The sequence below is a fragment of the Rana temporaria genome, chromosome 10 (genome assembly GCF_905171775.1).
Source record: "Rana temporaria chromosome 10, aRanTem1.1, whole genome shotgun sequence".
In the NCBI taxonomy this organism is placed as follows: domain Eukaryota; kingdom Metazoa; phylum Chordata; class Amphibia; order Anura; family Ranidae; genus Rana; species Rana temporaria.
The window spans coordinates 131,139,830-131,154,014 of record NC_053498.1 but is presented as its reverse complement, the minus strand read 5'-3'; the positions used below and the strand labels follow the sequence as shown (position 1 = coordinate 131,154,014).

General features: G+C 46.3%; 2 protein-coding genes across 3 annotated transcripts in view; one reads left to right on the top strand and one right to left on the bottom strand.

Annotated features, from left to right (window-relative positions):
- CCDC30 (coiled-coil domain containing 30) overlaps positions 1–6,148 on the bottom strand; it is a 99,915-nt gene extending 93,767 nt beyond the window's left edge. For both annotated transcript variants that reach the window (XM_040326277.1, XM_040326278.1), the window contains exon 1: positions 3,963–6,148. In XM_040326277.1, coding sequence (XP_040182211.1) covers positions 3,963–3,971 — 9 coding nt within the window. In that variant the 5' untranslated portion in view covers positions 3,972–6,148. The remainder of the gene's footprint in view (positions 1–3,962) is intronic.
- Positions 6,149–6,241: 93 nt separating this feature from the next.
- Positions 6,242–14,185, top strand: part of UTP3 (UTP3 small subunit processome component) — a 29,828-nt gene continuing 21,884 nt past the window's right edge. Inside the window, exons 1-5 of the mRNA XM_040326279.1 lie at positions 6,242–6,316; positions 6,669–6,782; positions 10,465–10,549; positions 10,653–10,709; positions 12,192–12,248. Coding sequence (XP_040182213.1) covers positions 6,766–6,782; positions 10,465–10,549; positions 10,653–10,709; positions 12,192–12,248 — 216 coding nt within the window. The 5' untranslated portion in view covers positions 6,242–6,316; positions 6,669–6,765. The remainder of the gene's footprint in view (positions 6,317–6,668; positions 6,783–10,464; positions 10,550–10,652; positions 10,710–12,191; positions 12,249–14,185) is intronic.

The window sequence follows — 14,185 nt, the reverse complement described above, 5'->3', positions numbered from 1 at the left end:
TCTTCTATTCAGACTCTTATTTGGTTGCTTTCTTTTTTACCAGTATATCTTGCCTACTGTATCAACTGCATATTTCTGCCTGGTAGACAGGAATGCTCTTGATAGGATCAGTGATATTTTATATATTTCTTATTTTCCCCATGTCCTTTGTTCGCTACATTATGTAACTGTCTATCTGTATTCCTGTTCGTGTTGGCCAACTTGCCAATAAAGTTTTTGTAAAAGAACACTATATATTCGAAATTCATGATGACTATTATAATAAATGGCTATTTAAATAAATAAAATAAAAAATGCAACAATATAGCGCCAAGTGCAAAATATATACAAATAAATTGCTGGTGCAATTACATCACAATATGTAACCAGTGAGCTTATACCATAAAGTGCAATATAAGCTAGTGCAATGCTCCACAACAAAAATTATATTACAAAAATGTAATGAAACAAAATCAAAAATAAAATTCATAAAAAAAACATAAAATTATATACATATATACATTATATATATATATATATATATATATATATATATATATATATATATATATATATATATATATATAATCTCAAATACAGTGATAAAAGATGGGGTGTCCACAAACTTTTTTCAAAGAGGGCCAGTTTCGATGAAGTGAACTTGCGTGAGGGCCGACCATTTTGCCTGACATTCTTTGAACCATTAAAATTCAGTCTAAGTGTGTTCGTCTGAGCAACAAATACACTAGCCAACAAGAATTCTCTTGTCTTTGCGGCTGTGTGTGGTGAAGAGATGAGCTTGGGCGTGTTATTTGGATATATAAATATTTCTTTTGTGGGCCCCCAACAAATCCCTGAGCGCCGCTCAGGACTAAAGATGAGTTTGGGCGTGTTATTTGCATATACCGTATTTATTGGCTTTTAACATGCACCTTTACTTCAAAAAGGAAAGTTTCAGGAAACAAATTAATATAGAACTGTGAAGCAAAATAAGCGTCAGTGCCCATCAATGCAGCCCAATCAGTGCCCATCTGCATCCTCACCACTGCCATGAATGCAGCCTCACCACTGCCATGAATGCAGCCTTACCATTGCCATGAATGCAGCCTTACCATTGCAATCAATGCAGCCTTACCATTGCGATCAATGCAGCCTCACTATTGCCATAAATGCAGCCATCAATGCAGCCTGATAGCCTCGGAGGGGACAGGGAGGGGGCGGACAAGCGCCAACCGATTACATACAGGAGAATCTCCTGTTTACTTGGCGGTCTCTTAATACAAAGTCCTGCCTTCTATGATACACAGAACAGCCGTCCAATTGCAGCCCAGAAGACAGGACTTCCTATTACAGATGCCGCAGAGTAAACAGATTCTCCTGTATGTAATTCGACAGCACTTGTCCTGCCCCCTCCGAGGCAGTGCCGGTAAATACGTTGTGGGGGCCACAAAAGATATATACAGTCAAATCAACAGAAGGGCCATATTAGACCAGAACGTGAGCCGCGATTGGACTGCGGGCCGGACTTTGGACATGCCTGACTTAACCTATCAACCTAAATTAACTCACCAGAGTCAATGGCTGGTCTAATATAACCAGCTGCTGCATTTATTTGCTAAACCATTTGGGTTAGTGGACTCCCAGATACTGGTCTCCCTGTAGGATTCCCCTTTTAGTAGGCCATCACATCTAGACTCCAATCAGGCGTATAATTCGAGTGAAAAGGAGGAGGGCTCTCATAGCATGAATCCGTAAAAAAATACACAAGCTTTTATTAAAATATTTACAAACACACATTTACAAAGTGTGAACCCGACACTAGGGAAATCTAGCTTGGTTGTATTACCATTTGTCCTGGTAAGCCACGGGTACGATCTGGTGAGCGCGGGGATGTCAGCGCTCCTCCCCTACGTGTTTCATCATCGGACGTCTTATCAGAGGTGCATTGCGGGCGGTATCAACCCATTATCGGCCACTAGCAGGGGTTATACTGCACCGCTAGCGGCCGAATCCCGCGGCAATTCAGATGATATAGCGCCGCTATATTTTTAGCGGCGCTATACCGCCACCGCGGCTCCCGTCCCAGTGTGAAAGGGGAAAAGTGTGAAAGTGTGGGGAATTAGCTGATGGAAGTGATAAAAGATTAGTTGGAGGCGTGATAGGCTTCCCTGAAGAGATGAGTTTTCAGGGATCACCTGAAGGCAGCCAGAGTAGGAGATACCTGGACAGAAGTATTGACCCAATTTTCAGCAGGAGGTCAGTAATGACATCATTCTTGCACAGCAAGTGAAATTTTACAATCCAAGTCAACTATTCATAGTAAGCAGTCTCCTATAAAAAGACTTAGGGCCAGATTCTCAGTCGAGATACGACAGCGTATCTCCAGATACGCCGTCGTATCTCTGCGTTGCGCCATCGTATCTATGCGCCTGATTCTTAGAATCAGTTACGCATAGATATCTGTTAGATCCGACAGGCGCAAGTCTCTTACGCCGTTGGATCGTAACTGCATATTTACGCTGGCCGCTAGGTGGTGCTTCCGGCGAATTCCGCATCGAATATGCAAATTAGCTAGATACGCGAATTCCCGGCGTATAGTTACCCCTGCTATATGGTGGCGTAAGTGCGGCGTAACAATGTTAAGTATGGCCGTCGTTCCCGCGTCTAAATTTGAAAAAGTTACGTCGTTTGCGTAAGTCGTCCGTGAATGGGGCTGGACGTCATTTACGTTCACGTCGAAACCAATGACATCCTTGCGGCGTACTTTGGAGCAATGCACACTGGGAAATTCCACGGACGGCGCATGCGCCGTTCGGGAAAAACGTCAATCACGTCGGGTCACACAACATTTACATAAGACACGCCCCCTGTTCCAAATTTGAATTAGGCGGGCTTACGCCGGACGATTTACGCTACGCCGCCGCAACTTACGGAGCAAGTGCTTTGAGAATACAGCACTTGCCCGTCTAAGTTGCGGAGGCGTAACGAAAATCAGATACGTTACGCCCGCACAAAGATACGCGATCGGATGTGAATCTGGCCCTAAAGCTTCACTTTTAGGATTTCTTTCATTCAGTTTTATGCATCCACAACATACGGTACATCATAATTTCAGCAACACATTACCAGCTGGCCCAACCAAAATAATAAGCGTCTTGACATTTTTAAAGGTGGACCATTTTTTCGTCAGTGGCAGGGGCCAGGTACTATAATGTATAAAAGACATAGCATCCTCTTGTCACTGGAACAGAAAATGAAAGGAAATCTCCCAAACAGGGACATGGTCAGCCAGGGCTGCTGCTAGAAATCACGGGGCCCCATACAGCTGTAGTGTTCAGGCAGGGCCACTGATAGGGGGGACCATCAGTCCTCCTGTAGGGGGCCCACCTGTTGAATTAACCCTTATTTTATTATTTTTATTTATAATTTAAAAAAAAATGTTTACAATAATTTTTTTTAACAGGACAGGGAAGCCAACAGTGCCACAAGAGGGGGGGGGGGTGCAGCACAGTGATGGGGGGGAGGGTGCACATGGGGGGATCAGAAGTAGGCAGAACAAGGAGAGGGATCTGTGCGGGGGAAGCGAATACATCAATTACAGGAACGATGCCCTGTGTCTCTCCCTGCAGCAGCTGAAAGCCAGCGAGAGGGAGAGAAAACTACTTTCAGCAGCTGCAGAGAGCAGCACAGGGCAACTTTCTGTAATTGCACCTCCGCCCGACCACACCTCCTGCAGTTTGGGCCCCCCCTGTGTGCCCGGGCCCCCTACAGGAGGACTGGTGGTCCCCCCCTATCAGCGGTCCTGTGGTCAGCGATAAGCACTGGTCTCCAAAACTGGACTTACGCTTTAATAAATTAGCAAAAGGCTATAACATGACAACAATGCTGTCAAGAAAACTGCATGAATACAAAAGGAAATTCAATTAATTGTTATAATTAATTATTAACAAAGTGCACAGAACAGAACAGGTGGTCAACGTTACCTTATCCATTGTATTTGTTAACTCCCTGTTTTCATGTCCTCAGTGCAAGAAGCAGCTGCAGTGTATGCATCGGGAGACAGGTCTGGGCTTCCCGCAGTCCATGCCTTGTGTCCAGAACCAAGGGAGGGAATCCGTAAGGAGGCTGCAGGTATATACACCATGAGGCTGGAGGAGGACAACATCTGGATTTCTTAATTGTATTCTGGGAATTAAAACTATCCCAGGTCCTTCTAGAGGCCCAAGTTAGGCCTACTTACTGGCCACAGTTCCTGGCATGTTCAATTCCTACTTTCCAGGTCACCCCCCAAAATACTGCTATACAGGTCCACGTCACCCGCAGCCGCCACTGTCCAACTCCACACCACGCAGACTTTTTGCCTAGGTCTTATACGAGTCCTCAGTCTTGGTCACGCAATGACAACCTATGCCCAGCTCCAGATGAACCAGAGGACAAGACCTTTTTATCCAAGGCCAATACTTTCAAAACTCCACCATAAAGAGATCCAGCTCCAGATGAACCTGAAGACCCCTATATCTTTGCTGTCCAGGTCCACGTCATCCTTAATCGATGCTGTCCAACTCAATAAATCATATTCAAGCTTTTCTATCTACAAGGCTTTTCTCCGTGTCCCATATGAGTCCTTCCACTTATGGCCGATCGGGAAATGACCAGTCCTTCCCAGGTGAACTCGATCAGAGGACAACGAACCAAGAGCCAGGTCACTGAGGTCCAGGAAAGCCTCCTAGGACCCTCTCACCCCTCATCTCCTGGACCCAAGTCATGCACACATCATGCTACCAGCCTCCAGGACTCTTCCAGAGTTGTCAGTCCTGCTCCAGGCTCCCTGATCTCCCCTTTCCAGGGTCAGACAGATGAACCAGAAGACAAAACTCAAGGCTCCTATATCCAAGGCCAAATCACTACAAAATCCAATCATTTAAAGACAGGCAAATTATAATCTTGATCCTTCGATCAGGAGTCAGATCAAGGAGCAGGTCCACTTCACCCCCAAGACCTACTGGCCAAAGTCTTTTCACAGTACCTTCAAATCCTACCTTTCAGGTTACCTTCAAACACGGCTATTCAGGTCTGGGTACAAAGCCAACTCCACACCACGTTGGCTTATTACCCAGGTCACACAATGACCACCCGTGCCCAGCTCAAAATGAACCAAAAGTAAAAGTCTCAAGACAACTATATATCATGAAAACACAAGCAAATACTAAATTGAATTCTTGGATTGGAGGCCAAATTCACAAGCAGGTCTACTTTACGCCCCAAGACCTACTGACAAGGAGAAGCACCCCCGAAAACCTACCTTCCAGGTTACCCTCAAACCCTGCTGTCCAGGTCCAAGTCAGCCTCAACCAATGACATTCATGTCCAAATCACATCCAAGCTTTTCTATCTACAAGGCTTCATCTTCCACAGGTCCCATCGGAGTCCCACCATCAAAAAAATGACCTGTCCTGCCCAGCTCCAGATAAAAGAGAAGCGCGATCAAAGGACACCGAACCCAGGGTCAGGTCTCTGAGGTGCAGGAAAGCCCCCTAGGACCCTCTCACCCCTCAGATCTTCATCCCTTGGACCCAAGTCATGCTACCAGCCTCCAGGACTCTTCCAGAGTTGCCAGTCCTCCTCCAGGCTCCCTGATCTCCCCTTTCCAGTGTCAGTCCTCCTCCAGGCTCCCTGATCTCCTCTTTCCAGTATCAGTCCTCCTCCAGGCTCCCTGATCTCCCCTTTTCAGTATCAGTCCTCCTCCAGGCTCCCTGATCTCCCCTTTCCAGTGTCAGTCCTCCTCCAGGCTCCCTGATCTCCCCTTTCCAGTGTCAGTCCTCCTCCAGGCTCCCTGATCTCCCCTTTTCAGTATCAGTCCTCCTCCAGGCTCCCTGATCTCCCCTTTCCAGTGTCAGTCCTCCTCCAGGGTCCCTGATCTCCTCTTTCCAGTGTCAGTCCTCCTCCAGGGTCCCTGATCTCCCCTTTCCAGTGTCAGTCCTCCTCCAGGGTCCCTGATCTCCCCTTTCCAGTGTCAGTCCTCCTCCAGGGTCCCTGATCTCCTTTTTCCAGTGTCAGTCCTCCTTCTCTATCCCCTGCTCATACACTCAGCACATCAACAGGTAGCAGAGAGCCTGGAAGATCAGGACAAATCCTCCGATCCACCCAGAACTCCCCCCTCCACCTCCTTCACCATATATGGCAGCAGAGGGCGTCGGCATGGCAACAGTGGAAGCCGGCCGTGTGCAACCTCCAATTCTCCCCGGCAGAACAAAAACACAACGGATACAATGTAACGAACCAAGGAAATTCCAATCAAAACAAACATTTCTGTCATCTGTCAGATTATAATATGACGGTAACGAACGGCGAGCCACCCCCCAGGCCTTGTATTCAATAGACGATAATTACTTATGTCTGTGCTTGCTTAGAACCGGAGAAAGGCATTTGTAATGAATATCTGTAAAATGATATACAGTAGATATTACTTAGATCAGATAGATCTAGATGAGATAGAGCATCATCCTGGACTATCTCATGTCTATTGCCATTATATTTTGTAAAATAGATTAAAGGGAACTTCAAGGAAGATGTGGGTGGAACTACAAGTCTCAGAATGACCTTACGGCCAAATAGGACTAGAAAAAGCCACTACAGAGTCAGAGCACGCAATCATTATTTACTAATGAATATGTCTGTTGTTTTACTAGGAACAAAAGTCCCGGGTCGTGTTTCTGGAGGGACTGTATAAGGCGGTGGACCGGAAGTGGTAGACACGTGTGGACGGAGACTGGAGAAGAGGGGAGGATGGGGAAACCTCGCAGGTGAGTGGTTGATAGAGGGGACTGGTACTGAACCCCACTTAGAGGGTCTGCTCCTCTTTTGGGGGGGAAGGTATTCTTCTGCACCCATACTCTCTCACCAAAGTCCTCCTTGTATACTCCTCTGCCTACTATTTAAAGTAGCACTAAAGGCAAAATTCGTTTTTTTTTTTTTTTTTTTGGATAGTGTAAGGAAGGGTTATAACACCTGTAACGTGTTTTTTTTTTTTTGCCACCTGTGCCCCATTGTAGAGATTCCCCTTTGCTTCCGGTCCCATAGCCAAAACAGGAAGTGGGGGGACCCCTCCAAAGTGAGAGAATGCCTGATTGTTACCAGATCTAGTGACCCAATGGGGAAAACGTACTCTCTATTCCTGTTCTCATGTCAACCCAGCATAGGCTCAGGCAGGTTTGCAGCTCCATGTGCCCGACAGGAAGCTGACACTCCGAGGCGCTAATAACAGGTAGTAAGGATGAGCTCCGGCGTGTTTGCAAAGCCCACGTGCAGAGCCCGCCATGAAGCTGACACTCCGCAGCGCTAATCACAGGTAGCGAGACATTTCCCAATCTGTGCAGCTGCGGATCAGGAAATGTCTCCCTACTAAGGATGAGCTCCGGCGTGTTCGCAGAGCCCGCCATGAAGGCGGCACTGCGTTGCGCTAATCACAGGCAGTGAGACATTTCCCGATCTCTGCAGCCGTGCATAGGGAAATGTCTCGCTGCTTGTGATTAGCTCAGCGCCAACTTCCTGGCGGGCTCTGCACGTGGGCTCTGCGAACACGTCGGAGCTCATCCTTAGTAGTGAGACATTTCCCGATCCGCAGCTACACAGATTGGGAAATGTCTTGCTGCCTGTGATTAGTGCTGCGGAGTGTCAGCTTCCTGGCGGGCACGTGGAGTTGCAAACGCGCCTGAGCCCATCCTTACCCAGCATTTGGGGTTTTCTTTCAGTCTCACTAATGATGGTAAACAGGACACATGGAGAGGGTGACTCTTCCTAATGGGGACACAGACAGCAATAAAAACTGCTAGGTGTTCTGATCCCTTTCCACCATAGGTATGCACCCTGTACAACGTAGATTCCCCCTGCTGCCCAGATCTGTGCCATTTACCAGCCGCTTTTCTGAATGTTCATTCATAATCCAAAGCATAGTAAACTGTTTACTAAGCTTCGTTTGTAAATGAACAGGAAGTTGCACAGAGCATTTCCCTATTAATTCGCAGTCCAGTGCAGCTGACATGGTAGAGAAAGGGCCTGGGCCCGGAATCTCTGTCCTCAGCCCCTTTCTGTTTAGACCCCTGATATTTCACCAAAGCCCCCAGTGAGGCTCCTGAAAGAATTGTAAATAAAAATGATTGTGCAAAATAATAAAGTATTGACACTGCCCAACTGACACCAGTCTTCGACCTACTGACATTATAAATGTAAAACATTTGAAAAGTGTGTGTACATATATATTACACACGCACACAGGGATTAGACACAGAGTGGTGGATGCGTTTTTATGAGGCATTCCAGTTCGAATTTCAAGTTAAAAATAAATTCTCTCTTTTGGTAAAAAATAATAAACATGTTATACTTGCCTGCTCTGTGTATTGATTTTGCACAGAGCAGCCCAGATCCTCCTCTTCTTGGGTCCCTCTATTCAGTGCTTCTGACCCCTCCCTACTGTTGAGTGACCCCACAGCAATAAGCTTGCTATGGGGGCACCCAAGCCGAGCCACAGCTCCGTGCGTCCATTAAAGCGGGAGTTGACCCAAAAATCAACTTTCTGCAGTTAGATCCAGCATACTGCTGACATCTGCAGTATGCTGGTCTTTTTTTTTTTTTTGGTACTTATCGTTTTAGCAGTATTTCCCCGAGCGAGGATTACTTCCTGGTATAGGCGTTCCCGAAGACAAGCAAGTTGATTGACAGCCTTCGATAGCGCGTCACGGCTTCCAAAAATACACACGAGTGACACTCAGCAATTTACGACGCCTGCGCAGTCAGCTCTACACGGCAGGCGCCGTAAACAGCCAAGTGTCACCTCGGCTATTTTCGGAAGCCGTGACGCGCTATCGAAGGCCGTCAATCAACTTGCTTGCCTTCGGGAACGCCATAGAAGAAATACTGCTAAAACGATAAGTACCAAAAGAAAAAAGACCAGCATACTGCAGATGTCAGCAGTATGCTGGATCTAACTGCAGAAAGTTGATTTTTGGGTGAACTCCCACTTTAAGACACAAAACTGCAGCCCAGCACCACCCCCTTTCTCTCCTCGTTGGCTGACTGGCTTTGATTGACAGCAGTGGGAGTCAGTGGTGCTGCGTTGCTGTCAGTCAGGTAAGCATGTGGGGGGCTGCTGCACATAGAAGGCTTTTTATCTTAATGCATAGAATGTATTATGATAAAAAACCTTCTGCCTTTACAACCACTTTCAGTTTAAGGGCATGGTAGCCCACTTTTATTAAAAAGGAAAAAAAACAAGTTCTTTACAGAGTTGCCCGTGCATGGGAAATCGGCTTCTCACCTCAAAACATCAGAAATGGAAAATGCAAGCCCACCTGGTTACACTTCAGCAGCACCGCTGCTCTCAGAACTGGTCCCTCAGACCACCGGCTGTTCAATGCACACCTGTCTCCTAAGGTGAAGCTCTGGGGTCAGCACACATTGATACTTCATGTCTCCAAAATTGGAGCCCGCCTTCCTTCTGGCTGGACCCCCGAGCTATTCTCAGAACTGGCTTATAATGACTCTGTATACTCACACAGGCTACAGGTGTCTTGAGAAATTTGAAGATAAGATTCAGCCTTTGTTTAAACTAGATGCAGTGCAAATTCACTGTGGATTTTGCACCACATCAAAATTGCAACCCGTCCATGCAAACCGATTACAGAGTGTATGGTAAGTTCACGACACCAAGCAATCAGTTGGCAAAACGCAGTATGATTTGCAGAATCGGATCACACGGGTGTAAACACCCATGTGGTCTAGTTCTGGTGCTGACAAAAAAGGATCCTGCACCAGTATGGATGCGATTTAAGCCATATAAATCAATGGCTCATATCGCACCCCAGAGACACCTATGTTATTTTGCAGAGGAATGTGCTGCGATTCCTGTGCGAGTTACATATGGTTTCCCACGCACGCATGAGTGTGAACCCAGGCTGAAGGTTCCATACCACCCAAGACACTTTGGAACCTTTGAACTACAGGCCCCGATTTTTACATGGGAGTATAGTGGTATGTTGAAATACTGCTGCCTTAATTCACAGCTGTAGCTGTACGTGGTCACTGCTAGACTGGGTGTTGAGATATGTAGCACTGCAGTGACTGAGTACAGCTTACAAAATTACTGCTGTTGAATAAGGGGGCCCTGTGCTTTGGCCCAATTGGTCCCCTCACTAAAACACAACCCCTACTTCTAGCATCTTCCCCAATGATCATGCCTTTTTGTCTTTGGCCTAGTGAGAGCAAATAAAATGTGCACAGCTATGCAGCATTCGTGCACAATCCCTCAGTCCTGGGTAATGAGGGCACGTGTCTGTAGTGTAGATCTTTGTCTGGCTGTGGAAGAACTGACTTCATCAGATCATCTGCTCTGTTATCACTGTAATGAAATCCTAGAATACAGCCAATGTTGCATTCTCTTTGAATATCTGATAAATGTATTGTTTTTAAAGAGGTTTCATCATCTTGCAGGGTACAGAGGCACAAAAAAGCCAAAGAAGATGACCTTGTGTATGACGAATCCGTGTCCAATGCAAATATCCCTTCCACAAAGGAGGTAAAACCTGCCAGTCAGTCTATTGTGCTTGTCTGTAATGTGGATTCCTGTTCTGGTGAAAATGAATAAATTGTTAAAATGATTCTTATTTGTCCTATTGCAGCTCTCCTCAAAGTATTATAATGATGAAGTTGATGATTACCACGAGGGGAAGTTTAAGGTAAGTCAATATGTGGGAATGAGGTTCTGTAATCTAAAAGCAATCTGTCTAAGGTTGTCACTCTACGAATGTTAGTTGGCTGGATGTCATGCTGATCCTGTAGCTTTAGTATATTAGAGTGGACCTTCACTTCCAAATTTGAATTTTCCTCCCTGCAGGAAGTGACCCAAAGCTTTGAGCCCAGAGGTTCAGTATAGGAGGTTGTGATGGAACCACCCAGCACCCAGTTTTGGTGTTTCTGCCTGTATACAGCTTCCTCCAGTCTGGAGATAGGAACCAGATATTATAGCAGACTATACAAGACTAGCCGGCAATAGCTTGTATGACAACTGGAACTGTTTGTTTAATGCTCACATTATCCTATGCAAAAGCAACTGTATACAGGAATGTAACATAATTAAGGAACAACCAACATATACCTCCTGCAACTAATAGCTAGTGATATTATTAACTTGAGCCAATTAACTAGTCACTTAAACCAACACTATTTAACACTTAGATTTTTCAATGATTGGTGCTAGGATCCATATATGAATTGAGTCACTTAAACCAGCCTAGGTGGAGGTACAGAATACTAGCAGACAGACAGAAACAATAGGTGACTTAATTAGCACAATTACCAATGGGTGAAACATATTCAGCAGCTAGAAAAAGTGTAGCTGCTGACTTTTAATAATCAGACACTCACCTATCCCACGGTCCAGCGATGCGGGAATACAAAGCCCTGCTCTTCTCTCCCTCCTCTCCACAGCGTCGACATTCTTACTGTGGGCACCCGGCTGTGGCTTCACAGCTGGGCACACACTGCGTGAGCTGCGCATTGCGCTGTGAATGGCCGTGCAATCTTCTGGGAGGAAGTGGCAGCTGGATGCCTCTAAAAAGAGGGTAATCGCTCCGCCCCCCCCAAAAAAATGACATGCCAAATGTGGCATGTTAGGGGGTCACCGTCTCTTAAAGTGGAAGTTCAGTTTATGGGTGGAACGCCGATTTAATAAACAGACCATAGCAGGAGACCACCAGCACCAGGTGGCTTGCTGATTATATTAACATCTGCTATGAGTCTCACAGTGTAAAGCAGTCATTGTTGGTAATGGGGCATCAAGGCCCTAAACATGGGTCCTGGGCCTAAATTCCCAGAGTCTGTGTGTTTTGGGGAGATGTGAATTTGAATCAGAAACAAGACCACTCCAATGGTCCCCTAGGCATACACGTCTCAAGTAGTGTTCCCTTAAAAGCCAGGGTCCATAGTCAATGGGTAAGTCCTCTCCCAAAGCCCCTGTCCTGGCTGGGTCTATCACATTCACCAGAGTGAATGGACACTTTTGGTCCATGGGATTAGTAACTTTTGTATTTGTTGTATAACCTTTTTTAAATGTATTTTCCTATGTCCATGTATAATGTTATTACAAAAAAAGACATAATAAACGTTTGCTGTGATTTTCTGTGCATTCAGTGAATCCAACCTTTTTACTGTGCTTTCAGAGTCTGATGGAAAAAGGAGTAAAATTTGACAGCGATGCAGAACAATATGACAGTGAGGTAAGTGTGGAAAAGGATGTTGAAGTGTTAAATAAGAACCTCTAATAAAGCAAAACTCATTAAAGTGATACTAAAGGTTCAAATTATTATTTATTTTTTAAATAACAAACATGTCATACCTGCCTCCACTGTGCAGCTCGTTTTGCACAGAGCGGCCCTGAACAGCGTTCTCTGGGGTCCCTTGGCAGCTCTCTCGGCTCCTCCCCCGCTTCAGATAACCCCCTCTCTGGAAAGTGCTCTCCCAAGGGGGTGTCCTTGCAGGCGCGCTCCCAAGTCCTGCATTCGGCGTTCATAGCCGACGAGTGCAGGACTCGGCCCCGCCGCCTGCGTCATTGGAGCAGCCAATGGCTGCGCTGCTATCAATCTATCCAATGAAGAGCCGAGAACCCCGGGCAAAGTAAGAGCGCATTCTCGACGCAGGACTTTCCAGGGCTCAGGTAAGAAAAACGGGGGGCTGGGGGGGCCGGTAATTATCAGATGTTTTTTCACCTTAATGCATAGGATGCATTAAGGTGAAAAAACATGGAGATTTACAACCCCTTTTAAGCTTCTGCATGGATGGTGCTCATGCTATAACTATCGTATCAATCTGAAAACTTTGAATTTTGTACAAATTTCATATCCTAGTATGTCATCACCTGCCCAGATCTATGTGATTTATTGCTAATGTTTACTTTCCGATAGAATCTCTCCCTATGTATAAATATATGTAGTGTAATTAACTCCTGCAGTGCTGTACAAAAGGATACCTATAAATGTGTTAAAGTGTTTATTAACCCCAAAAAAGTGTGTTATGCAGTGATTTGTCAATTGGCCCCCTCTATCACCTGCAATACCTGGCTGATCCTGCCTAGCTATACCCCCCCTGTAAACTGACCACTGTGTATCATGGCTGCTGAGCCTTGCCATGGTGGTCAGTTCACGTGCCTTTGTCTCCTCTGTGCTCTCTCCCCCTCTCCCTCCCTGCCAGATCCATGACGCTCTGCTCCCCACCCTAGGGTGACCACGTGTCCTGGATTGCCTGGGACAGTCCCACATTTTGCAGGTCTGTCCCGGCGCATTCATTCCAGGACAATGCAGTGTCCCGGAATGAAACTGACACAGCCACCCCCCCCCCCGGCCAATCTTATGCCCCCCAAAAAAGGCCACCACATCACTGCTTTACTCACTGACAGTACTTGTCCTGACCGGGAAAGCCTGAAGGAGCACAATCCCACCCCTGCTTGTGATTGGAGAAATCATAAATCCCGCCTCACGTGTCCAATCACTGTGCTGGGATTCGTTACAGCACAAGCTGATTTTTGGGAAGGGAGGGTGTCCCTGAATGGTAGTTTGAAAATGTCACCCTACCCCACCCCCCTCCCCTCCTGCTCAAATTTGATTAAAATTACCTAATCCTCTCTATGTATTAATGTAATGTGCCCTGCCTTTATGCCTTATACAAGTAATTCTGCAATATACCTGTTTCAGAGCGCCGATTGGAAGTCACGTGATCCGCCGTCTCTTTCCTCTCTCACATGACAGCTGCATCGGGCCGGGCCACCTCTCCTCCAAACCTCCTGGCTGATGTCAGGAGGGGGATCCTTGGCCCCGCCTACTGCAACTATCAGGCCGAGAGAGACGGATCACGTGACTGCCAATCGGAGCTCTGAAACTGGTATATTGCAGCATTATTTTTTATAAGGCATAAACACAGGGCACATTACATTAAAACATAGAGAGGGTTATGGATTTTACTCCAGTGGGTTAACAAACCCTTTAAAGTGATACTTAAGGTTCCTTTGTTGTTATAAAAAATGTCATACTTGCCCCCACTGTGCAGCTCGTTTTGCACAGAGTAGCCCGAACATCCTCTCCTGGGGTCCCTCTGCGGCTCCTCACTGCATTAGATAACCCCCTAGGGGTTACTTTGCGGTTGCGCTCCCAATTCGATTTGG